Source organism: Cricetulus griseus, chromosome 3 (assembly GCF_003668045.3).
Source record: "Cricetulus griseus strain 17A/GY chromosome 3, alternate assembly CriGri-PICRH-1.0, whole genome shotgun sequence".
NCBI classification, from domain to species: Eukaryota; Metazoa; Chordata; class Mammalia; order Rodentia; family Cricetidae; genus Cricetulus; species Cricetulus griseus.
In genome coordinates, this window is record NC_048596.1 from 274,239,163 (window position 1) to 274,266,660 (window position 27,498).

The window sequence follows — 27,498 nt, forward strand, 5'->3', positions numbered from 1 at the left end:
GCAGTTTTTCTCTTTCAGCACTTTGAATGTATTTTAGTTCCTTCTGATATGTAGGATTTAAGAAGTCAGGAAAATATGAGTTCCCTTATGTAATGAGTTGCTTTTCTTGGTGGCTTTAATATTATCTATGTTCTTTGATTTTCAATAATTGTAATGTCTCACAGTGTGGGCTTTTATTCCTTGCATTTCTGCCTGTCATACTCAGGACCTTTATAGGTACTAGGTACTTCCCAGCCTTTTTTGGAGTCCTTTGAACTTCATTTCTTCCTTAGATTTGGAAAATCTTTTCAAGCAAGCTTTTGGCCCTTTTTTTCTTGAAATATTATATAGTCTGTCGGTGCAGTTGGTGGTTTCTTGTCTTTATATTCTTCATACTTTTCCCCCCTATTCCTTTGATTGCATAGTTTTTAATTACCTAGCAATGGCTGTAAACTCGACAAGACCTAAAATCACCTGGGAGTTGGGCTTCTGGACATGCCTGTGAGGAATTTTCTTGATTACTTTAATTAGGGTGGGAGGGTTCTGGGACTCGGGCGGTAACAGTGAATACCGCAAGCTCAGCCCTGTCTGTGTGTGTTCACCACCACTCTTTGTCTGTGTCTGCTTCAGCCCCTGCTGCCTTGAACTGTAAGCTGAAGTATTTTGAAGCTCTTTCTCCCTTAAATATTTGTTGTTGTGTTTTCTTACAGCAGTGGGAAAAGAAACCAAGGCACAGGACATCCTGGGGATTGAACCCTAGGCCTGGTGTGTATGCTAAGTAAGCACTCTGGTCAGAGCTGGACACCCAGCCTTTTCAGTTCTGGAGTTCACTGATTTTCTTCTTCTCCTACCGGATCTGTTGAATTCCTCTAGTTCTGTTGAATTCTTCTAGTAAATTTCATTTCAGTCTGGGTGGTGGATGGTGTTCAATCCCAGCACTCCAGAGGCAGAGGCAGGCAGATCTCTTAAATTTGAGGTCAGCCTGGTCTACAGAGCAAGTTCCAAGACAGCCAGGGCTACACAGAGAAACCCTGACTTGAAAAACCATTACCAAAATAAAACAAAGAGTTTTCACTTCAGTTCTGTTCTTTAGCCTCAGAGATTTTGTTGTTTTGAATTTTCCTGTGGTGATTGATTGAATTTTCTTTTTGTTTGTTATCTCACAGATAATTGAGTTTCTTAGACAATATTTTGATTTCTCTATCGAGCTATATGTGTTTTCTTGGAGTCGTTTGTGGAGAAATTTTCCCCTCCTTTTTTATATTGGGTCATATTGCATCCCCATCCTCCAGTCCTCTTTCCCCGCCTCACAGACTGAAGCTGCTTATTGGGTCTGAGCCGTACTGTTTGGTGAGGGGCAATTTCTGAGAAAGTAAAAGTTCTTCTTACCTTTTATGTTTTGATTAGTCTTGGGATTGTAATGTCTTAACTGGGTTGTGGAGTTATCGTAAGTGCCAGCATTTCTGGGAGTAACAAGGACTTGGGTTACTTATTCTGCTTTTTATTTCAAGTCTTTTTAGTGCTAACAGTATTTCATTGTTGGATGCATTAATTTTATTTCCATCAGTTGGTAGATTTGGGGGTATGTCATTACACTGTTTTTTTAATGAATAATGCTGTTACAAATGTGTGATATTTTGTATGGTTACATGTTTTTGTATATACGTAGGAATGGAATTTCTAAGTGTTTAGTAATTCTGCGTTTAGATCTTTGAGGAACTGTTGGAAAAGTTGCTGTGTGTAATTTTATATTTCGAGTAGCAGTATGAGAGTTTCTGTTTCTTCAGATGCCCATCAGCATTGATTTGATTATAGCCATTCTATCGAGTATGGAGTGGTCTGAAGTTGTAAAATTTTCTCATTTTCATTTCTCTAACTAATGATTTGGGTATCTTCTCATGTATCTAATTGGTTATTTCCATACTTTTGTTGGGAAAATGTCTATCTAGTTTTATTATATTATTACGTTTTCTTTCTGTGGTTTTGGAGATAAACCAAGGGCCTAGTGCATGCTAGATTTGCATTCTATCCTTGAGCCTTGTCATGGCTGTAATTGAGCGCTTTGTCTTTAGAGTGTAAGCATTCTTTGTTCTAGATATTAGTAATAGATGTGATACACAAGTATTCTGAATTGATCTTTGGGTTGTATTTCTGCTTTCTTGATCATAAATAACCTTTTAAAGTGCAAAATTTTTAAAATTTGATAAAATTTTTCTTTTTTGTGCATTTCTTGGTATTATGTTTTGAATATATTCTATAATCTGTGGTCATGAAGATTTACACTTACCTTTTTTCTAGCTCCTTTAATCCTTTTTTTTTTTTTTTTTTTAATAGGCTACTCAGCTTCACTCCTTTATAATCTTTTGACTCGGCTATAGTACTGAAAAAGTACTGTTGTTACTGGCTGTGTGTTGTAGCTCATGTTTATAATTCTAATGCTTGCTTAGATAAGTCAGGATGATGGCTGAGTGTTTGGAGCCAGCCTGGGCTAGAAAAAGTATTCTTTTTTTATTGTGTCATCTTGTTAACACATGCTGAAAATAAACTAGCAGCAAATATGTAAGAGTGACATCAGGTGTCTTCAATTGTTCTCCACCTTAGTTTTTGATCTAGGATGTCTCAGTGAACCTGGAGTTCAGCAATTTAGCTATACTGGTGAGCCAACAGGCCTCAGAAAGGCTTCTTCCCCGCTGTCCAGGTGCTAGGATTACAGCAAAGTGCTGCAGTACTGACTGTTTACATAAACGCTGGGAATCTGAACTCATTCACACTTTACTGCCTGAATGATCTCTTCAGAGAAGGGGCAGCCTTTGAACAGTCACAATTCTGTCCTTGCAGGGTCGGTCTCAGGAAGAGACGCTATCCAAGTACTGTTCTCAGAACAGTGCTTAATGCTGTATCTTTGAAATCAGAATGTGCAGGCTTAAAGTTTATACTTTTCCAGATGATTTCACCTTCTATTAGCCTTCTGCATCTCGCATTAAATTTCGTCAGTGTCCCCCATTGGGGTTTTGATGGAGCTTGTGCTAAAAGCTGTAGGCTTCTTCAGGCAGCATTGCTGTTCTGCTTCCCGTCCATCAACATGGGGTGACATCTAAGTTGTACTTCCATTTCTTTCAATATGGTTTTGTAATTTTTCAGTTTATAAGTCTTATACTTTTGCTAAATGTATCCCCAACTTAATTTTAACATTTATTTATATGTATGTTTGTGTGTCTGTACATGTATAAAAGCCATAGAACAAATTTGTGGAAGTTGATTTTTCTCCTGAAACAGATACCTTTACCCACTGAGACATCTGGTTGACCCCTAAATGCTTTTTAATTCTATTAAAATTGTTTTTCAGGTTTCATCAGATTGTTCATAAATATAGTCAATTTTTGTAAATTGATTGCTTAAAATTATTTTTATGTTTATAGGTGTTTTGCCTGCACAGCTTCTTTACATTGTGCACTGTGCCTGCAGAGTTACAAGGTGACTGTGAGCCACCACGTGGGTGCTGGGAATCAAACTCAGGTCCTCTGGAAGAGCAACAGTGCCCTTAACCTCTTGAGCCAACTTCCTAGCCTAGCATATTGATATTAAAACTTGTTTAACTTGTTCATTAGTTCAAATAGATTCTTGTGTACATGTCTGCAAGTGCAGTTTTGCTGTGTCCTTCCTCTTCTGTATTTCACTTACTTCTTTGCTCCTTGCCTAATCATTCCTGCTAGACTCTCTAGTGATGTTGCACAGAGGTGGAAAGAATAGTAGACATTCTTGACACTGTAGTCTTAGGGGGAAAACCAGTTAGTGTTTTTCATTGTATCACTAGCTGTCTTAGTGAGTGGTGTTTGATGTTGAGAAACTTGCCATTTATCCCTGTGCGTTAGCAAATTCAACTTAGGATTTCAGAGTTTTCAGTCCCTCATAGTGAGAACAGCTGTTCTGTTTCAGAGCATTAAATCTCACATTGTAACAGAGAGGAAATGGGGAGCCATGTCTAAGCTAACAGATGTCCTCCTCCTTCTGGGTCCCCAGCCTATTGGGTCATGTCATCCACATTCAGGGTTGGCCTCTCTGCCCTGTAGTTACTCCTCTCTGTCTCCCACCTTCTCCCCCATAAAGCTAGAGCTCTGTTTACCTAATCTCCAAGGTGCTTCTGTTTAGTCAGGTTAACAATTAAGATTAACCATCATACCATAATTTGTTAATTTGACAGTCATAACTTGGACCTTGTAATTTGGGGCTTATTTGCCTCTTTCCTATCTATCAGTGTATATTAAACTTTAGTTTGCAGTCCAAACTTGTACTTTGTTATGTAATGAAATATGATTTTTTTTAATTGCTAGGTTTGGTTTTCTTGTGGGTATTTTCATTTATATCATAAATTTATGTTGGCTTGTTCTCTTTTGTAATAATCTTTGTCTAGTGGCCTGATGGAGTGAGTTATGACATAGAGGGTTTGTGTGTGTGTGTGTGTGTGTGTGTGTGTGTGTGTGTGTGTGTGTGTGTGTGTGTGTGGTAATAGGCATTAAATTTAGGGTCTCATATATACTAGGTGAGCTCTCTACCACTGGTCTATATATTCCCAGTCTTTTTGACTTATTATTTTGACACAGGGTCTCGTTAAGTTGTTTAGGCTGGCAGTGAACTCACGTAGATCCGAGTACCTCTGCCTGCTGAGTGCTGGGGTTAAAGGCGCGCACCACCACACCTGGGTCACTTCTGGTTCTTGATCAGGTACATTGCTGTTCAGAGGAGTTATAGGTTTCGATTAGGGAAGGTAAACTTACATGCTCAAAGTGGATGTTTAGGTATTTTGTGTATGTAACAAGAATCAGGTTTGGCTTATGGTTTTTATACAATGTCTGCTTCCTTTAAGGTGTACTTTATTTAGCTCAGGCATAATTTACAAAGGAATGGTTTAGGAATATTCAGTTCCCATCCTTAAGTTAGAATCAGCTTTTTTTCTTTGTTGGCAAGAAAAGATTTCTGGGGTTTTGTTTGTTTTACATGTAATTTTTAAAACATTCTTTAACAAAAGTTTGCGTTATGTTTATTTTGTGTGCTGGTATATGTGTTTGTACATGTGCAACACAAATGAGGAGCTTAGGAAGACAACTTGGTAGAGTCATTTCATTCCTTTCACCTTGTGGGCCCCAGTAGACGTCAGGTTGTCAGGCTTAGCAGCAAGCGCCTTTACTCCATAATCCAACTGTCTAGCCCTCGGTACCCTCACTTAGTAGACGTGACCTTGAATTTTTTTAATTCTCCCCTCCACCTAAGCACTAAGTTTTAATAGGTGTGCACTACCACATTCTAAAAATAAGAGGCTTTTTCTCTCAGTAGTGTTAGTGCTGTGATTCAAGTGTTGTGTTCAGGGTTGTATCTTACCTAGCACATGGCAATGATCTGCTAGGAAAGAAACAGACTGAGACTTCTCTGCCACAGTGGTAGCTGGAGTCTGTAGAACCCAGGGTCCCTTAGAGAATAGCTTTGGTACTCCCTTGGTGAGCCAAAAGATCTGGACCACTCTACTCTGGCAGCCTTAGCCTATTCATGCTCTTCCCCTCTCTTTCCTGTCCTTTCCAGCTGCTTGCTGTTTGCTTCTGTTTGTTTGTGCATCAGTCATCAGAAAAGGCATGGGGGTGGGAAGAGTTACAGAGGAACATAAGAAAAGCATGGACAACTTTTGACTTGGGCTGAAATGCTCCACCTGATTCTAGGGTCTAGGCTGGAGCCGGCTAGGGTTAAAACTATTGTGTATTTAGCTTAAGTCAATCTTGACCATGGCCTACATGTTTTTGGCTTTGGCTAGAAACCTTCATTTGCAGCTTCCAGTAATGTTAGTTTTCTTTCTGTACTGTCTGCCCTGACTATGACTGCACTCGGTTACTTTTTCTGTAATGTTCTTTTCTCCTTTCATTGCCTTTGTTCGCAAATAAAGTCACAGGAGTGCTAGAAACAATCCTTTCCTTCTTTTTTTGTTTTTGTTTTTCGAGACAGGGTTTCTCTGTTGCCCTGGCTGTCCTGGGACTCTCTTTGAAGACCAGGCTGGCCTCGAACTCACTGAGATCCACCTGCTTCAGCCTCCCAAGTGCTGGGATTAAAGCCCTGCACCACCACCACCTGGCGTTCCTTCATTTTTTGAAATGACTAATAAATATGAGTATATTGTAAGATTTATTGATATTTTGATGTTTTATTATAATATTTTATGTACATATAATTTTTGTTTTTACTGGATTTATAAAGTTTTGTTGTTGGGTCATGGTATCGTGTAGCCCAAGCTGATTTCAAAATCTTTATATAGCCAAGAATGACCTAGAACTTTTTTTTATTATTATTATGTACACAGTGTTCTGCCTGCATCCTTGCCTGCAGGCCAGAAACAGGCATCATATCTCATTTATAGATGGTTGTGAGCCACCATGTGGTTGCTGTAAATTGAGCTCAGGACCTCTGGAAGAGCAGCCAGTGTCCTTAACCTCTGCGACACCTCTCCAGCCTTGACCTTGAACTCTTAATCCTTGTGCCTCCACTTTCTGAGTCCCATCCCAGAATTACAGGAATTGCTGCCATACCTAAGTTTATGTGATGCTGAGGGTTGAACCCAGTGCTAGGTATTCACACTGTCAATTGAGATAAATAAATCCTCAATCCTCAAACTTTTGGAAGGTGAAATATGGTAATATATTGGCATAATTCAACATTTAAAAGACCCAAAAGGTTACTGTTCTTTCCAGCTGTATCTTTTAGCAATTCAGTTTGTCTTCTAGATGTGTCTCATGATTTTTGCTGTCTTAATAGTGATAGCTTTATTAAATTTCACAGTATTTTTCTTATAGCTTGCTGTAATTTGTTAAATCAGCACTCAATGTAAAGTTTTTGACAATTTAGCATCTACTCTGGTCAGTGACCTTAAAATAATTTTTTGTCTTTTTAGAATTGGGAACATAAATTGTGTGTAGCAACTTCACTGGGTCAGGACCTCTCCAATCTAGGTTGTATTTAGAGTTATTATATATATATATATATATATATATATATATATATATATATATATATATATTATTCCTATAAGCAATTCAGAAAAGTAAGGCTTGCATTCTATCAGCATTTCTCCAAACTTCATTTTAACCATTCCATTTCCAATGCAAATCTATTCCTATTTAAAATCTAGTCACTTAAATTTTTTTGGAATAAAGTATGGACTTTTCATGGTACAAAATCTCTTATCATGAGTAAGACTGATTCATAGTCTCAATGTTTACCTGGTTTTTGGAATTTACAGTGAATTTTCTAATTTGTAGATGCCTATCAAATTTATGACACCAACTGGGCGAAGTAGCCCACGCCTATAATCTTGTCACTTGGGAGGCTGAGAGAGGAGTGCCGCCAGTCCAAAGCCAGCCTGGCCTAATGCTGAGTCAAAACCAGACAAAACTTATGATGGTAGGTCAGGGTCAGGACAGGGTTAAATAGGTTCCTTTTACTGGGTAAATACGACTATATGTGACAGAGGTATTTTGCTGTGTTAAAAAGATAATCTGTAGGCATAGTAGTACACCCCTGTAATCCCAGCTCTCAGGAACCCAATCAGAACTGTGTGATGGGGCTCATCTCAGTGTGTGCTCCCTACTCTGTGTAAAATAGATGATGAATATTGTCTGGAAAACATTTGAAAATGACTTAAAAGCTGGGCATTTTGTTGCATACTGTTATCTCAAGTACCTGGGAGTTTAGGGGAAAATTAGGAGTTCAACTAGCCTCAGCTACATAGGGAGTTTGAGGCCAGCCTGAGATCCAGTCTCAAAAACAAAACACCCAGCTCTCTCAGCTTTAACTGGCAACTTGACAAATCTCAGAAGAAAGCCCCTGTTGAGGAAACTGCCTAGATCAGATTGACTTTTGAGAATGTCTGTGGGCACTGCCAGTCCCTGAGTGGTCCTATGCTGTTTAAGACACTAGCTAGCTAAGCATGGATCTGTAAGCCAGTGAGCCAGCAACAATGAACATCTGCTTTTTTTTTTTTTTTTTTGTATTGGTTTTTTGCCTTGAGTTCCTACCCCAACTTTACTCAACAATGAATTGTAGTTGGAAACTTTGATTCTTGGCCAGAAATAGAAGTGAGAGATACACTGCCCAATCATCTTGTCAAGCCTTGGCTTTATAGAGCAAAAGGAAGGGAAGGAATGGGTAGAGATTTCAAGGAATTTTAGGCACTACCTCTTTTTGAACCTTTATTTTTGAAAAATTGACTTTATATACTGTAAAATTTTGCACATTTTATGATAATTGTTGAACAGTAGGATGCTTAGTAAATTCAGTGAGATACACATTCATTTCCATAAACTCTCTGGAACATTCTGTCATACCAGAAAGAGCCCCCTACCCCTAGCCTGTGTATACTCATCTGCCTGTTTCTTCTCAAAGGCTCAAACAACCATTAATGCAATTTTTGTTCCAAAATATTTTCTTTTATCATTTCATGTTTGCGGAATCACATAGTGTAGAGTCTCTTAGCTTTGTTTTTCACCTTGACAGCACACTGGAGCTCATTTGTCTTGTATGTGGTGATATATATGCAGCAGTATTTTATTACCACTGCTCAGTAGTATTTAGCATAGCTAAATATATGTATATATGTATGTTTATAAGTATATATATATACATATACATACATATACATCCCATTCATAAGTTGATTACCATTTGGCTTGTTCTATTATTTTCGATCGTGTGTGTGCTCTCTAAATGCTATTGCTAGACTTACCAGATCATTCTCTACAATACAATGTTTTCTTTTTTGAATGTGTATCCTTGTAGAATAGGAATGAGAGCTTGTTTCTTTGCTGAGAATTTCAGTGCTGATGAGTTTCAGCTCCTGGGTTGTTGACTGTTGCTGCTCACCCTGTATAAAGCCTCGTATGGTCATTTGCTTGTCTTTGACTCTTACTGTTGCCCTCCAGTATTCAAAAGGTTGTGTCGTATCCATTTTTTTTCTTGATTTTCCTTTTTCTTAACTTGCAAAATCATTTCCTTTTGTTCTGATGTTGACCACCTGCATCAAGGACAGCCAGGGCTTCACAGACAAGCCCTTTTTGTTTTTTGAGAAACAAAACAAAAGTTTTAAAAAGAGGAAATGGATTAGGGAAATTCTTTATATTCATCCAAGTATCCAAAGTGTTGTAACTGTCATAACTGTGTTGCATTCTATCTTCGGGGAGAATGAAGGTGGAGAGTTGTGGTATTATATAGATGGAAGAAAAAGAAAGTATCTTTTGGCTTTTAAGTCATTCATTTGTTACTATGTCTTCACTCTACAGTTGGTTACACTATTGTAACAGTAAATGTCTTAAAACCGGGGCAGAGTGGGACTGAGGAGGAGAAATGGATCAAATCCCTGACCCTCTTAGGTTGTATGTCCTTGTAGAAGACATAAGCTTGGCTCTCTAAGGTGTTTGTGTTTTTGTGCTTGTTTGTTTTATGAGACAAAGTTTCATTCTTCAGCCCAGGCTGGCATGAAACAACTTTGTAGCCTGTGCTGGCTTTGAATTTGCAGCAGTCTTCCTGCCTTAGCCACCATTCCCAGTTCCTAAGGTGTTTCTTATTCAGAAGAGAATCAGATACTCCCTCTAGTTTACCCAACTAGCACTGTCTCTATTATAGATATATGCTAACTTTGTACTGCCATACATAATTCTGACTTAAGCTTAATCTTTTCCTTACTAATGGAGGATTGTGTGTATGGGGAGTTTAGTTTATATAGAGTAATAAAAACCCCTCTTCCAACTTTTGATTTTCATAAACCATAGCAAATAATTTCAAGCTTTTTATTATTCAAGCCAGAATCCTGTTACATCTTTTAAAATCATTTTGAGCCTGAGTGGGTTTAATTAACTAATTAATAATGAAATTATTTTCTCTCTTAGTTATTCGGTCAGAGAAGAAACGCCTTAGGAAGCCAAGCAAGTGGCTTCTGGAATACACAGAAGAATATGATCAGATATTTGCTCCTAAGAAAAAACACAAGAAGGTGCAGGAACAAGTGCACAAGGTATGCGCCAGCATTGTAGAAGAGGGAGCTTTCTCCTGTAGTGTCGTGTTTGTTACCAGAAGACAGTCGCTGCTTTAACTGGATCTTGCTGTCTCTGTTGTTTGTTTTGTATTTTCTCTTGTTTACTGTTAGCTTCTAGCACAGCCTGCCTGCCTGCCTGTCCTCTGCTGGCTTATAGGCTTTTGAAGAGTATTAAGTGTTTAGGAATATTGTTATGATTTAACATTAAGAACCTGGATAATGAAATAGAAATATATAGTTTTATCCGTTTTGTTTTGTTTTGTTTTGTTTTTTGAAATCGGATTTCTCTGTGTAGCTTTGAAGCCTGTCCTGGAACTCGATTTGTAGACCAGGCTGGCCTTGAACTCACAGAGATGCACTTGCCTCTGCCTCCCAAGTGCTGGAACTAAAGGCACTCACAGCCCTAACTGTAATTTTTAGTGAACTACAGTTGTCATCGTGCTGACTGATCTCTTTAGCTTTATTTTACATATTTGTGAGTAAGCAGTATGTATGTGTTTAGTAGCAAAGGAATGTCTTATGCCCTATTAGCCATTACTGTGGTTTAAAAAAAGTGCTGAAGAACCTGGTCTGCTAATTTTATTAATGGTTATAAAATAAAAAGACATTTTTTAAGTCTTTTTTTTTCTATCTTAAGCTCCACAGTCTTTTTTTATTAAACTTTGAAATTCCTTAAAAGCAAGATAAGTGTTTCTTTAATCAAAAGGTTTAGTTTTAATTGGTAATATCAGGAGAAATTTTGATTCCCCCCCCCTTTTCTTTGGCTTATCATCATGAAGTTTAAATTTTAAGCATTTTTGTTTTTAATTATGCTAAAATATTTGACAAAGTCTATTATAGTAGCTCTTGTAAGTATACAGTTCTATAACAGTAATCATGGTTATGCTGTTACATAGCCATAAGTCTCGTTTATCTCCAGAAGTTTTTATTTTCCTAAACTGAAAAAGCAATAGTTACTGGCCAAATAATCCCCCTTCCTATTATTTCCAATATTATATTTTTCTTTTCTTTTTTTGGTGGGTGGTTTGAAGCAAGGTTTCTCTGTGTGGCCCTGGCTCCCCTACAACTCCCTCTGTAGACCAGGCTGGCCTCTAACTCACAGAGATCCACCTGTCTCTGCCTCCCCAGTGCTGGGATTAAAGGCTGTGCCACCATCACCAACTCAGAGTCTCTTCTATTTTTTGGTGCCCCCGTTTTTAAAATTCTAACAGTTGGTCTGTGTATTCTATTTGTACCTTCTGTTTTTAGGTAAGTTCCCGCTGTGAAGACGAAAACCTTCTTGCCCGATGTCGCTCTAGTGCTCAGAACAAGCAGGTGGATGAGAACTCTTTGATTTCAACTAAAGAAGAGCCTCCAGTTCTTGAAAGAGAGGCTCCGTTTTTGGAAGGGCCCTTGGCTCAGTCAGATCTTGGAGTTGGACATGCTGAGTTGCCACAGCTGACCTTATCTGTTCCTGTGGCTCCAGAAGTCTCTCCGCGGCCTGCCCTTGAGTCTGAGGAATTGCTTGTTAAGCCACCAGGTAAGGTGGGGGTGGGGTCTCAGTGTATAAGCAGATAGACTGGATGCAGCAGGAAACCTTTGTTTTGTTGTAATCAAACGTCTTTTACTGCATACAACAAACAATTTTGTTGGAGGAAATCCCTAAAAAATAGTGACTAATTTGATATAGCTTCTGACCACAAATGGAACACTGTGAAGGAGATGCTTTTAGAAACTACCTTGTTTAATTGTCCCTTCATGACTATTGATGAGCTGCAGTGTGAACCAGCACACTAGTGGAATAAGAACGTGAAACCTGGGCTGGAGAGATGGCTCAGAGGTTAAGAGCACTGTCTGTTCTTCCAGAGGGCCTGAGTTCAATTCCCGGTACCCACATAGAGGCTCACAACCATCTATAATGAGACCGCTGCCCTCTGCTAGCTTACAGGCAAACATGCAGCAGAGCACTGTGTACATCTTTTTCTTTTTGAATCTCCCCCCCCCCCCCCACGGGGTTTCACTATGTAGCTTTGGCTGTCCTAGAAGTCGCTTTGTAGACCAGGCTGTCTTTGAACTCAGAAGATGCAACTACCTCTGTCTCCCAAGTGTTAGGACTAAAGGTGTACACCACCACCACCCAGTGATACCTTAGTTTCTTTCACTTACTAGTCCTACCAGTTCATGTGTTCCTTGGAAATTTATTTAGTCTCTAAAATTGTTTCATTGTGTATATAAGCTGGCCATAATTGAAGCTGGGGTATAGCTCAGTTGATAAAGTGACTGCTGCAGTTTACTCCCCAGGGCCTCCATTAAAATTCCAAGTGTAGTGGTGCGTGTTTCTAATGCCAGACACAGCCTTGTGTTATTGGTGAGCCCTTAGCCCCAGTGAGAAACTTCATCCCTGGAAGCAAGATGGATGGCCTCTGAGGAACAGCTTGTAAAGTTCACCTCTGGCCTCTACAGGGATACCCTAACAACAGCATAAAAGGAATTAATGTGTAACATTAGAATTCTGAAAACACAGTATCTAGTAAGTTTCATTGTTCCCTTGAAGTTCATTTCCAGCTGGTTCTCATTTCATTATTTACTATATCCCCTGGGGAAAATTAAATCTAAACAATCCTATTTCTACCTCCCTCTGATTGTTTGGTTTTGTGTAAGCAACCAGGGAGTGAGGAGAACTCTTCCATGTCCTGACATTTAGATTAATAAGTATCTATACAATCCCAACATTAGCTACTGGTATTTTTCCTTAAAACCAAAACCAAAACCTAGTTATTACTACAGTAAAGTGGATTCCAATAGATTTTTGTGTTGTTTTATGTTATGTTACCTTAATCTTTGCCATGCTAAGCAAGTGCCTTACCACTGAGCTACATGTCCAACCCCTAAAAGATTTTTTTTTAAAGATTTATTTTGTATACATTGTTCTTCCTGCATGTAGGCCTGCGTGCCAGAAGAGGGCGCAAGATGTCATTACAGGTGGTTGTGAGCCACCATGAGGTTGCTGGGAATTGAATTCAAGGACCTCTGGAAGAGCAGTCAGTGCTCTTAACCACTGATCCTTCTCTCTAGTCCCCCCAAAAGATTTTTAATTGTGTGTGTGTGTGTGTGTGTGTGTGTGTGTATTTTTGTATACATGCACGAATGTGAGAGCATATCATCATACATTTGTGGAGTTCACAACTTTTAGGAAGACTGTTTTCTTTTACTACGTGTGTTCTGGGATCAAACTTACTTAACTTGTCAAGCTTGGCACCAAGTGATTTTATACACTATGCCATCTCACCAAACTAAAAGATAAGTTTTAAAGATCAGGAATAAGTACTGTATCATACAAACATGTACATGCGTGCGTGTGTATGTGTGAGCCTGTGAATACAGTTATATGGTAGGATTATTTATTTTTAACTTTTTCCTTTTTTAGAGAGAGAATGTGTGTGTCTCTATAGCCCTGGCTGTCCTGGAACTCCATAGGTAGAACAGACTGTTCTTGAACCCAGAGATTTTCCCGCTTTTAATCTGGAGTGCTGGGATTAAAAGGTGTACTACCACACCCAGCTTGTTGTACTTTTTCTCCCTCTCTCTTTTGTCATTTTTTTTTTTTTAGGGGGGTGATTAAGACAGGGTTTCTCTGTGTGCAGCCCTGGTTGTTCTGTAACTCAATCTGTACACCAGGCTGGCTTCACAGAGATTCTCCTGCCTGTTTCCCAACTGCTAGGATTAAAGGCTTGCACCACCACTGCCTGGCTTTGTCTTAACTTATTTTGAAGGTCTTGAACTACGTAGTTCTGCTTCATTTGTGCCCAGAATCCAGCTCTACTTTACTTATCTTCACTGTCAAGTGATTGCTATAAATGTACATTAGCCCTTTTAATTTTGTCTATATTCTGTGGTCCACACATATACACAGTCATCATACATTAATGTGTGTCTTCATTGAGTAATATTTAATGTATTTTAGTAAGCAGTATTTTAGAATAATACATTCTTAGTGTTCCCTTCTTACATGATGAAAAATGCAAACAAGATTGTGACTCATATTAATATAGATTTTCATTTTTCAAAAGTAGCTTGTATCTAAGGAAAATTATGTGCATTTCAGGAAATTATGAAAGTAAGCGTCAAAGAAAACCAACTAAGAAACTTCTTGAATCCAATGATTTAGACCCTGGATTTATGCCCAAGAAGGGCGATCTTGGCCTTTCTAGAAAGGTATGTTATTTTTGTCAAATCTAAAATAGGCCTAAACCTAGGAAATACATAATTTAAAAATTGCATTTTTAGTAGTATTTTTAACATTGATATGCATAGTCATCTTTCCTTAATTGTGGTTTCACTTGCCACAGTTCCAAGTAACTAATGACTGTACTTTGAAAGTATTAAATGGCAAATTCAAAAAGTACACAGTTTACATTTAAAACGCGTGTGTTATGAATAGGGTGTGATAAGATAACAAGGCATGGTATCTTATGCTCTGGGTGTGAATAACCCTTTGTCCAGGCTGCCCATCTATGTCTTGCGTGGGTTACCCGGTTAGTTCACAGTATCATAATGTTTGCTTTCAAGTAATCCTTTGACCTGCTATGGTTCCAAAGTGCAAGTGTGGTGATGGTGGCATCTTGGCCATACTAAAGAGACTGGTAAGTGCTTTCTTTAAGTGGAAAGGTCAATGTTCTGGAGTTAATAATGAAAGAAAACTGTATGTTGAGCTTGCTGAGAAGTATATTAAGAATGAACCATCTACCCATGATATTATAAAGAAAAAGAAATTTGTGAAACTTTTGATATCCCCCAAACTATAGAAGTTACAGCTAGAAGTGTGTAATAAGTGCCCAGTGAAAATGGAAAAGGTGTTGCATTTGAGGGTAGAACACACAAACCAGAAAATGTGTTCCACTTAATGGCATAGAGGTGTGTTATGAGAATTGAGCTATTATAAAAATAACTGGAAAAGGCAAAACACAGACATGTATTGTAAATAAAATTTAGCTACAGAGATTTAAGAATAGGTTTGGACTGGAATATCTAAGAATTGCTGGAGAAGCATTGTCTACTGGTGCAGAAGTGGAGACCAGCTTTTCAGCAGAGCTGGGGAAGTTGATTAGTGAGAAGCACTGTGCAAAGCAAATCTGCATTGTGATAAAAATAGTCCCCGTAGAAGCGGATGTCCAGTAAAATACATGCATAAAAACGCAAAGGGAGGGACTGCTTATGCACGAGATATATATGAACAAGACAGGAACTCCGGTATGGACGTACAAATAAGATATTTTTTTTAAGATTTTATTTATTTATTATGTGTACAATATTCTGCTTCCATGTATATCTGCACACCAGAAGAGGGCACCAGATCTCATAACAGATGGTTGTAAGCCACCATGTGGTTGCTGAGAATTGAACTCAGGACCTCTGGAAGAGCAGTCGGTGCTCTTAACATCTGAGCCATCTCTCCAGCCCCAAATAAGATATTTTAAGGAAGAGAAGGAAGGAACCCACATTCACACAATTTATTTTAATGTTTTGTCATGTGGCCAATTAAAAATTTTATTTTATTATGTGTTATGCTATATGTAGGAGAAAGCAGTTAGATGTAGTATTTGTATTTTCAATAATCCAAAGGGAAGATTTCAGACATTTCCCTTGTGGCAGGGTAGTGGTAAGGGCAATATATATATATATACATATTGCCTTGATGTGAGCTGGTATCAGGTGTTTTTTGTTTTGTTTTGTTTTTCTCTTTCTTTCCTTTCTGCAGTATTAGAAATTAAGCCGAGAGCTCACTAGTACTCCGCATGCGTTCTCAGACATATTTTGCCCCCCCTTTTCCCTTTATTTTTTGATACACTATATCTATATACATTGTATGTTGATCATATTCATTCCCCTCTCCCAATTCCTCTTAGATCGCTCCCCCACTCCTGTACCCAGTCAACCTCATGTTCTTTCTCCCTGTCTCTCATAAGCAAATAAATAATTTTGGAAGTAAAATAAAAGAACATGGAGTCTGGTTTGTGTTGACCAACTATTCCTGGCGTTGGTGCTTACCTTGGAGTATGTTTGATGTATCAAGCGTTACTGCATTAATAAAACTAACTGCAGCTTACCCATTAGCAGTTAAATGCAATATCTGCTTGACTAGCAGTAGGACTTGGTGTCCATCTCCTCTTCTCTGTGCTGGGATTTTGTCTGGTCTGAATTTGTGAATGCTGTCAGACTCTGCATTTATGTGTGCTTATAAGCTGCTGGTCTACTTTGATAGTATTTCTGTATAACACCCAAGAAATGACTTAGCTGTATTATAATCTCTTTAAGTTCAAATATTTGAAATCATGATTTTGCAGTTACAGGGTTGCTTTTTAGTGATAGTGTAATTCTATTATCAAAAATGACTGGTATTGATTGTTTAGAAGTCTGGCTGGAAGGATGGCTTAGAGAGTAAAGGACTTACTACCACACCTGTTGACCTGAATTTGATTCTCAAAACACATGAAGGAAGGGAAAGAACCAACTCCTCTGACCTCCTTCATCCCCTGTAGCTACATGCACACATTCCTCCCCAATAACACAAAATATTTCCAGTGAGTCTCAGAAAGATATAAAAATATTATAAAATCATAGTTTCTATGCTTCTGTCCTTGCTTAACTGGAGCAAGCTTAAGTGTTATAATCCTGTTCTAAGGCTAATTTTTTCTGCATGCCAGCTTATTTCATTTGACTTGTTAAAAAATGTATTTGTGCTTTATACTTCATTTTAATTACTTTTATTTTGAGACATGGTCTTTGTATGCAGCCTGTGTACCTTTTTCCACCTAATGTAACATTATGTCTTAATTTCTTGAAGAAAAATAACTATTTATGGCAGAGTCATCTGTATATCCTAGGATGACTTCAAACTATCAGTCCTCCTGCCCTAACCTACTAAGTGATGGAATTTTAGGCATGATTATAGGCATGTGCCATAGTGCTTGGGAGTTTTGCATTTGTATTTTTACGAGAAGCTTAGGACTCTATTTACCCAGGCCTTCATACGTGGTGGGCAGAGACTCTTGACACTGAGCTGCAGCTGCCGTGTGGGTGTAACAGCAGTGTTACAGCCAAAAGATCACCCTGTTTGGGTGTTCCTTTTCCTTTCTCTCCTTTTCTTTTTCTTATTTATTTATTTATTTATTTATTTATTTATTTATTTATTTATTTGAGACAGGATTTCCTCTGCGTAGCCCTGGCTGTCCTAGAACTCATTGTGTAGACCAGGCTGGCCTTGAACTCAGAGATCCACCTGCCTCTGCCTCCCAAATACTAGAACTAAAGGCATGCACCACCTCTTCCCTGGAAGTGCTTATTTTCGTATTAATAGTATATCATTTATTTAAGGACTATAGCCAGGTATTGTTTTCTTTCCTTTTTCTAAACTTTGAGGTTTAGTACAAAGTAATGGGCTAAATTATGACATTTTGGTACCTGTGTTACATTGTCCATTGCTCCAAGTCCTTCCCCTCTTCCATTCTGCTTCCAGTACCCCGTAGCAACCCCCCCCCCCCATTCATCCCCTTTCTCCTTCCAAATAGAGTTCTCCACTTCATTTTTGGGATTTAATGATAACTTTAATCTGTAGTGGTAAGTTGTCATGTTATTCCTTGATTTTGAGTCGTTTTACTGTTGAGTGTTCATTGAGTGAGTTTGTCAATTCTGTTTGGTGTAGTATAACAGGACATACACTAAACTTGGTCATACAGAGGGGGTTGGGTCCTTGTATGTGATGGCATGGTTCTGGCAAAGTATTTCATACTTGTTTCTCATTTGAAGCTTCAGTTTATGTGTGTGTGTGTGTGTGTGTGTATGTGTGTGTATCTATGCATATTACATGTGAAAACACAGAATTAAGACAGGCTCTCATGTAGACAGGATGGCTTAATATTCCCTAGGTAGCTGAGGGTGACCTTGAACTCCTGATGCACCGCCACAGCCAGTATGATCCTTGTCTTTTGCTGTTTTATTTTTTATTTTTTTATTTCTTCTGCTTTAAGACAACATCTCGTTATCCAATCTCCAACTATAAGTTGTGGTCCTCCTGCTTCAGCTTCCTGAGTGCTTAAAGTATTATGCTGATAGTAGAAGTTGCCAGAATAACCCAGGATTTGTTGCTATGGCAGTAGCTCTCCTTCACTTTGGCGCAGGAGGTGCTAAAGAACAGTTTTCCGTATGTGAGTAAATCCCATTGCTTTTGCTTACTTACAGTGCTTTGAGGTGGGTCGCTTGGAGAACGGCGTTGTTGACTCACGGGCTACTTCTCATTTGAAAGCATTTGGTGGAGGTGAGTATTTTTGATATTAAGAAAATGTAAAGCAGACAAATTTAAAGTACATTATTGACTGGAAAGGTGCTTTCACGTATAAAGTTATGAACCAGCACAATTATAGTTTTGAGACTTTCTGACCACGGTATGCTTTCTGAAAGCCATAGGAATCTACAGCTGTTTTTAAGTCTTGTGCTGTTACTACTTAAATGAAGTTCAGTTATTTTTTTTTTTAGTAAGGAAATATTTCGACCAATTGTGAAATATAAATTCCTTCTTAATTTTCTTAAGCAGTCTAATTCTCTAGGTTGTACCGTTAATTTTATAGCGTTTTTTCCAGTTTTGATTTCTTTGTTAGTACAGTTTGAGAGGAAAATCATAAATCATCTGAGTTGCCCTTCAGAAATTGTTTTAGTGTTTATTATCACATCTAAATTGTCATTAGTTTTTTCTGGTACATGAGTGACCATTGATCAGCTAGCATATGCTTGAAAGAGAGAGCACATGTTTGTCCTGTTCCATTGTAGCTCCCTCCTTTTCTGTCCTCACTGTAATCTTCTGCCCCATGAATCCCCAGCCACATTCATGTTGTTGTTGTTGTTGTTGTTGTTGTTGTTTTTCCCCATGACATAGTGGTTTCAGTTAGCTTTCTGCATGAACATAGGTGGGGTGTTAATGACAGGAAATGGGCAAGGTACTAGATTGTATACCATGAAGAAAAATACTTTCCCCTCAGCTGTTATTAGCTTTGAGTAATTCCTTCGGGAAAGGTGGGGGATCTCATAAGTCCCTCCCTACTTCATGGATTGTTGACAGAACCCATTTTATGTCCATAATCATAGCTGCTATGAGTTCATGAATATAGTGGCCATGCCATATCTAGAAGACAGAGTTTAACAGCATTCTTTGTTTCCCTGGCTCTGACAGTCATTCTGTCCCTTATTTCACAGTCTTTCCCAGTCTTTAGTTGGGTTGATGTTGATGTGCTCTTTAGTTAGGCTTCAGTACTCTTTTGACAGCCACTGGTTTTCTGTACTTTGACCTGTTGTCTGTATTAACTACTACCCACTGCAAGAGAAATCTCTGCTCAAGGCTAAAAGCAACATTGATCTATGGGTATAAGCATAGACATTAGAAAGTAGCTTGGCAACATGTTGTACAACAAAAAACAACAAACTAAGGTATTCTCTTCCTCCCTTCTTAGGCCTGTGACCTTCCTAGTCAAGGGCTTTTGATTATTTTTATAGCACCAATTAGGAATTTTATCCAGTGGAGCAGGCCTCAAATCCATTCAAGAAGTGGCTGGTTACTCCACTATTAGACTAGTCATGTCACTGTTTTTGGTGCCAGTAGGCATATCTGGTTTGGCAAGCTCTGTAGCTTCCCTAGCACAATGATGGGACCTCCTAGCAGTGTGAAAGCTGGCTAACATGGAGGAAGCTCACCACTCAGTTCCAGCTTGAATTCTCCATTTCCTTATCCGGTAGTTGAATTGTCCTTTTTAAAGGCATAGTCTCACTTTGTAGCCCTGACTGGCCTTGTACACATTCTGTAGACCAGTCTGTAGAAGTTTCTTTTGTTTTGAAGATATAGCTGTCACCGTCCTGTTTGTTTCTTTGTTTGTTTTTTTACACAGGGTCTCTTTATTTAGTCCTGGCTGTACTGAAACTGAATGTAGATCAAGCTGGCTTCTCACTTCACAGAGATCTGTCTGCTTTTGCCTCCCAAATGCTGTAATTAAAGGCATGTGCTACCAAGCCTATCCCCTATAATGACTCTTAAGGGCTTGTTTTTCTTTCAATTTAAATTTCACAAACTGTGTTCTGACTTTAGAGTCATTATTGAAATTTGAGCACATGGCACTAAATTTGCTCTGCTGGCAAAATCTTGGATGTACATTTCTGAGACCATGATCCATTGTTGTTAAGTATGTTAGCAAATGAGTTGGTGATTTCAGTCATGGGCAATTAGAATCGCCTGTCCATCAGTTTGCTAGCTTTTAACATAAATGGCTTGAAGATAATGTCAGTTCTGTTCTGCTACCTTAATGTTTTGTTTTATTTATTTTTAAAAACCTTTATAAGCTGGGGACTGAAGAGATGACTCATCAGTTAAGAATACTGTCTGCTTTTCCAGAGTTCCCAGGTTGAATTCCCAGCACCCACATGGCAGTTCATAACAACTCCAGTTTCAGGGGACCCTACACCCTCACCCAGATGTACTTACAGGGAAAATACCAATGCACATTAAAAATAAATAAAACCTTTATAAGCTCTGTTCTTTGCAAATTTCACCTACATGGTTCAGTGCATAAGGATTTTGTACCTATAGTTGGGCAAGGTAGGATACACTGATAACCCCACTGCTTGGTGAGGTGAGACAGGTGTGTCTCTGAGAGTTAAAGGCCAGCCTGGTTTCTGTAGTGCATCCCAGGCCAGTCAGCTATGTAAGACAAATAACTCTTAACTCATGATAGAGCACTTTTGCCCACTGTACATGAGACATGAATTCCCTCCTTAGCACTTTCAGTAGAAAGACAAACTATCCTTACCTTAATTTTTCTTGGACTATTACCTATTCTAGTAACTTCTCATCTCCATAAAGATCAGTAACAGTAGTATTGATAATAGTCTCATTAATTATGTCTAAATGTCTTGGAACTTTTTATTTTTTTAAAGATTCCTCCCCACTCCTGATTTTAGTACTTTAAAGTAGATACAGATTTGTTCACAATAAATCTGATTTTAAGAGCACATAAAGGTTAAGCACAAATGCCTAGTGTGGCGGCTCATCCCTTTAATCCTATCACTTGGGAGGCAGAGGCAGGTGGGTCTCTGAGTTCGAGCCCAGCCTGGTCAACAGAACTAGTTCCAGGATAGGCAGGTCTTGTAGCATGAATTCTAATTGGTCTTAATAATAAAAACCCAGAGTTAGCTATGGGAGTTGGTGGTGAAAGCTGAAGGATCAGAGATGCAGGAGAGCCAGCTACTAGAGTCCTTACTTCTACCAATGCTCAGGCCAAAGGGGTGATCCTGTCCTCAGACTGGCTGCTCAGACTGCATTGAGCTCTTGTCTCCTCCCATCTTATATTCCTCTCTCAGCTCAGCCATATCACCCCTGTCTCTACCTCCCTTGTGCTGGGATTAAAGGCCTGGGATCCCAAGGGCTGGGGTCACCTTTGTGTGAGCTCTGTTTCTCTTTTAGACAGAGTCAGTCTCATGTAGCCCAGGGTGGCCTTGAACTCACAGAGATCCATCTGCCTCTGCCTCCACAGTGCTGGGATTAAAGGTGTGTGCCACCACTGCCTGGCTTCTATGGCTAACTAGTGGCTTAGCTCTGCACTCTGATATTCATGCATATCATAAACAAATATCACCACAAGGGCTGCAGTGAAACCCTGTTTAGAAAAACCAAAAATAAAACAAGGAGAAAACAAAAACAGCATCAAGAATGTTAAGAAGAAATGGTAAGATGAAATCTAAGAGTCCAGAGTTTTACTGTTTGAGGTGATTATTGACAGCCAGACTGGAATCAAGAACTGAACACTGTGCAAACTGTACAGTAAAGTTTCTTTTTTAAAAGAGGGTCTCATTATGTAGCCTTGACTGCCCTGGGACTCAGTTAATAGACCAGGCTGGCCTTGAACTCACAGACATCCACCTGTCTCAGCCTCTCAGATGCTAGGATGTGGGACCATGCAGAGCTAGTTAAGGGTTCTGACAGACAACCTATACCCACATGAGTTATATACCCAGCATATATAATGTGACTTTTAGACAGATGCTTTAGAGTGATGTTTTTAATACCAGTTGTTTGTTCTTGTGCAGTATAAAGTATTTTAACTGAATTAAGATTGCAGATCAGGTATAGTAAAGATGTCTTTAGTGGCTAAAGGCAGTTTCTGCATGTCTTGATAATCTTACCTTTGATTGCCAGGCCCCTTCTCTGTTCTCTGTGTGCTATAGTATGTCTGTACCTACACACACAGCATTTGTGAACAGATGATAGAATTATTTTGAAGAGACAAACCATTTTTAAGTATTGTGTACAACATTGCTACTCTATTAAAATTATATCTGATATCCAAACAAATTATACTACAAATGCTAAAGTAGGTATCAGCCTTAAGTCTTATTAAATTATCCATAGGTATAAATAGGTCATGATTTTCAAAGTCTATGTCTTGTCCTATTAAGTCAGGAATGCCACAGTTACAGAATATACCAGAGAGCTTGAGGTCAGTAATCCAAGCAAAAAACTAATTGACTCTGGGATCATTGTCCAAGGACTTCCCTGAGTAGGCAGGCTGACATTGCCTCTTAAGTCTGATTACACAGTCTTTGGAATGTTATCCCCCTTTAAGAAAAGGCCTATGCTGTGTAAGCTGTGTAAATCCTTGTCTTTGTTAAGACACTAAGCTTAGGGACCACAGGTAGAGTTCATTTGGCAGAGTGCTTGCCAAACATGCAAGAAGCACTGTTTGTTAAATCCTTGGTACCAGATGGTTTGATGGCACATACTTGTGATCTCAGCATTCTGGAAGATTTAGCAGAAGGACTGCCATTGGTGTGATGTCAGCCTGAGCCACAGAGTAAGACCTGTTCTAGAACATCAGAAAAAAACTGTTCTAATGATAGGAGGATAAAGATTGTAACTGCAAGCCAGATGGTGGTGGCGCACACCTTTAATCTCTGCCCTCTGGAGGCAGAGGCAGATGGATCTTTGTGAGTTTGAGGCCAGCCTGGTCTACAGAGTGAGTTCAGAACAGCCAGGGCTACACAGAGAAACCCCATTGTGAAAAACAAAAAACCACACCAAAAAAAAAAAAAGTGCGACTACAGCACTGATTATAGCAGAGCATAATGAAACAGCCTAAAATAGTTCAAATAGAGTATGTATGGTAAGGAAATGGAATACTATATAGTAAGCAAGTTAACATACTTTGGATAGAAAAAGCTAACCACAATGTCAATTGCATTTTAAAGGTCTGTAATATGCTCTTTCAGATGAGTTTTAAAGTAAAAGATGATGGAAATTTTTTACTTCTGCATTTTATAATTCTGCACTTAAGCACTTTAAAATTAGAGGAAAGTTTTTTTTTAAATGGTGAAAGCAAGGGTTGGAGAAGTAGTGACAGCAGTTAAGAGCATTTACTACTCTGAGATCCTGTACCCATATGGAGCAGCTTACCAACATTTTTGCCTCCAGCTCCAAAAGGTCTAGTAACTCTGCCTGTCTTCAGTGAGTCTATGTACACACAAATAGAAAGAGCTGGTATGTGGTGCATGCTCCTAAGCATAGCTCACAAAAGGCTAGTTCAAGTCCAGCCTGGTCTGCATATATTAAATTCTGGGCCAACCAAGGACATGTGAGACCCTGTAACAAAAAAATAAAAGTAAATGAGAAAATAGTGGATATACTCCAAGATGAAAATGCACCAAAGCTGGGCATGACTGTCAAATGTCTAGAAGCTCTGTGTATCTCCATAGCCAGCACTCAGAATGTTTTTCAGAATTCCTGATAAACCCTCAGAAGCTCTTGGAGGCTATTCTGAGGTCAGGGAGATATCCCTGAGAAAGCCTGGAGCAGCAGGGACACTTTGTTCAGTGAGTTAGGCTTCCGGATTAGCATAGGGACACTTTGTTCAGTGAGTTAGGCTTCCGGATTAGCATGGAAGTGGAAAGATTTACTAACACCTTGCTTCCTTAAGGCAGCCAGTCACAGGAGAAAATTTTAGTGTTAACACATCACCATTGTAAAATATTAAAGCAGTGTATGTCGGACATGGGCAAGGTCTATTTAGCTCTGCTGGAAATAACTGAAGAAGATGCTGCTACCTGAAAAGGATGTGCAGGAGTGGTGTAGAGAAGGTGGTGGTGACCTCAGGGAGTAGCCAGCTCACCGGGTGCAGCAGGTCTGGGTCCTCAGAATAGTGTTAAGGGCTTTGTATTCTAAGACACGGCAAGTATTTGTTGAGTGCTGAGTGCGTGTTAAACACTGATCTCACATACTGAAGATTTAACTAACTTGGTAAGTATCATAGAACATGTTATGAAATGCCTGTTTATATTTCCTTTGGTGTTTCTATAACAAAGAATGTAAATAAGGAACTATAGTTTCTTTTTCTACTTGTGCCGGATGAGGTGACATTCATTGTAAGTGTTGAATGTTAAAAGGCGTCCTACCACTAAATGACCCTAATTTTAGTCTCACAGTGTAAGGCGGCCATTTCCTGCCTCCATTACACAATTATTGCCTGTCTCCATCTTCATTCTTTTTTGACTTATTTTCTGCTTTATGACACTTAAAGTCTGGGCTTATCTGGAATTTAACTGTATAGCTGAGCCTGGCTACAAATACATATCTTCTTTCTTTAGCCTCCTTCAGTGCTTGGGTTACATGTGTGAACCACCATTCCTGTCTCCCACCTTAATTTGCTGGAATAAGTTCCTAGCACCCATTCAAAGCACTCACACTGCCTACTTTCAGCTCCAGGGAAATACAGCATCCTTTTCAAGCCACCCTCAGCCCCGTGTGCACAAACATCCAGGCATACACTTAAACACATTAAATAAGGAAAATGTTTTTGAAATTTATTGTTTTATTGCTATTTCTTCCTTTATTGGCCCTTTTTGTTAAGTGATTAAGTTACAAATAACCAAAGCTATGATTGTTTGGAGGAAAAAATACCAGCTTTTAGCTTTATGTCTTAAGTAATAGTTTTCTAAGAAGATAAAACGTGTTACTGCTGGGGATGATGGTACACACCTTAATCCCAGTACAGGCAAGTGTCCTCTCCAATCTACAGCCAGGAGAGACTCTCTCCTATGAATGAATGAATGAATGAATGAATGAATGATACATCTGTTTAAATATTCTAGACATTTCAGTTATAAATTTTAAGTTAGGTTTTACTTTAATTTACCAAAAATTTTAAGGATCCTTAATTTAAGGATAAAAGTTGTTGGTCATATATTTGAGTAGCTAGCTAACTAGGTAACATTTGTTTTCCTGTTGCAGGCACAACCAAGATATTTGATAAACCAAGAAAACGAAAACGACAGAGGCATGTTACAGCCAAAGTGCACTATAAAAAAGTGAAAAAGGAGGGCTCCTCCAGAGAGGCTTCATGCGCTGAGGTATTGCTCAGTTCCTCACTTCCTGATCTTCCTCTGAGAATCACCTTTCACACTAGAAGCCCCCCCACCCCATCTAAGAATAGTGTTCTACTGAGATGATTAATTAGGTATAAAGAATCTTGACTTTATAGAGATCCCAATCCTAGCAAAATACATATTGCAACTTAGATAATGGCCCCATTAAAAGACAATATCCTGTGCTTGAGATAGCAGATACAGTATACGTACGTAAAGTAGTTCTAAAACAAGAGAGTACAGCCTAAGTAACCAAATAGTCTGAATGAACCTAGATAATGCCCTGTAAAAGTGAAGACTGCTGCAGTTAAGGGGAAATTCCACATGCTTGTTTCTTGATATCAGTTGCTTAATTTGGGATGTTTATAAACATCAGCTTTTGACAAGCATTTAAAACTGTCTTTACAGAGCATCAATGTAGTCATTGATGCTATGTATAGCTTTTGAATTCAAGTTAAAAATAGAATTAGATTTAGTGAGTGAGCATCACAGATGCTGCTGTTGCTGAGTGTTTTCTTTCTAATTTGAATAGAATGCCCAAGGGGGCATTGCCTAGGAAACACGGATCTTGGAAGGATAAATAAGTAATCAAATAAACTTAAGAATGTTTTCTCTCCCTTAGTGAAACCTTTAAATGGAACAGCTCAAAAAGTTCCAGTGGAACAGCCTCAGAGCAGTTAGTGGCAGGGCATGAGGCGCCCACTACCCGTCCAATCACAGCAGGGTTAGAACTAACATTGCATGCAGTCCGCCCGCGTGATTGGCTGAACATCTGTAAGTGCTTAATGGCTAGACAAATAGCAGCCCAGAGGGCGGAGGGGTCAGATGGAGGAGACATCAATAATACAGACGTGGGGCCTTGTTTTTTCTCTGCAAGGGAGAGCTGATGGTTCACAGAACGGCTGCCAGCCCCAAGGAGCTTCTTGAAGACGGTGTAGAGCACGATCCCGGGATGTCTGCATCCAAAAAGTTGCAGGGTGAACGAGGTGGAGGGGCAGCACTCAAGGAGAATGTTTGCCAGGTAGGAGATGTTTGTCTTATATTTGTGTTGCGTGTGTACTTTTTGAGAAACCCCCTGTATCTCTCTTAAAGACCTTATCTCAGAGAAAATGGTTACGGATGGCTCCTGAGGAGTCTCTTTAAGGCTGTAATTCTTTTGTCTCCTTTGAAAAACAAAGAGAAGGAATTAATTGAATATTGGTTACAGTCTGCCCTTGTCCTCCACCTGTCACAGTGTGACTCGCCTCCTCCTCCTTTCCTACCTCTCTTCCCCCTCCTTAGGCTTTTGTTTTTTTTGGGGGGGGGGGCTAAGTTTTTCAGAGTCACACATAGCCCAGGCTAGCCCTAAACTGTCCTTCTGCTTCCACCTCCCAAATACTGGGATTTTAGGTGTGTACCCCATACTCAACTGACGTTTTTTTTCTTAAATTAGGTACATTCTAAGGGTTGTTTTATATATTTTTTTTTCTAATTTTTTCTTTTATTTGGTGAATATTTGTACAATATTCACTGTCTAGTCTTGTAACTTATAAACATTGCATCATTCATTAATCCTCACAACCTTTTAAGGTAGAGTTTGTTTATTATCCCCATTATGCATCTGAGAAACTGAACTACACAAGAGATTAAGTTGGTTTCATGTAGTCATGGTGCATCCTGGATTCAAACCTAGTTGTTTTGAGTCCTAACTGCTATGCTATTTCTTTGTGTTTATGTGGCTTTGTGAGTTGTCAGTTCCTTGATATACTTTTGTAAATTCTTAAAATCTGGCATTATGAAAACCTGATGCTTTGGTACGCGTGTGTATGTGTGTGCGTGTGTGCATGTGGGTGGATGTGGGCATAACGGATGGAGGTGAGAGGACAGCTTTGAGTGGAGAGCCTCATGTGACCAACACTTACGTTTGAAACGAGGCCTGTCACTTGGCACTTAGGTGCATTGGCCAGGCCACCTTGACCATGACCATCTGGGGGACCTGTGTGTGGTTTGCTCACACCTCACCATTGCTAGGATTGTAAGCATACTGG

The 27,498-nt window shown here is 39.1% G+C and overlaps 1 protein-coding gene across 9 annotated transcripts in view; it reads left to right on the forward strand.

Annotated features, from left to right (window-relative positions):
* The window catches only part of Nsd1 (nuclear receptor binding SET domain protein 1), a 108,999-nt gene that overhangs the window by 39,496 nt on the left and 42,005 nt on the right, over positions 1–27,498 (forward strand). For all 9 annotated transcript variants that reach the window (XR_004769426.1, XM_027409806.2, XM_035442990.1 and 6 more), the window contains 6 exons: positions 9,897–10,021; positions 11,291–11,561; positions 14,127–14,236; positions 18,260–18,335; positions 25,338–25,456; positions 26,349–26,492. Coding sequence is in view for 8 of the 9 variants with exons in the window: in XM_027409806.2 (XP_027265607.1) it covers positions 9,897–10,021; positions 11,291–11,561; positions 14,127–14,236; positions 18,260–18,335; positions 25,338–25,456; positions 26,349–26,492 (845 nt within the window). In the remaining variant the exon portion in view is untranslated. The remainder of the gene's footprint in view (positions 1–9,896; positions 10,022–11,290; positions 11,562–14,126; positions 14,237–18,259; positions 18,336–25,337; positions 25,457–26,348; positions 26,493–27,498) is intronic.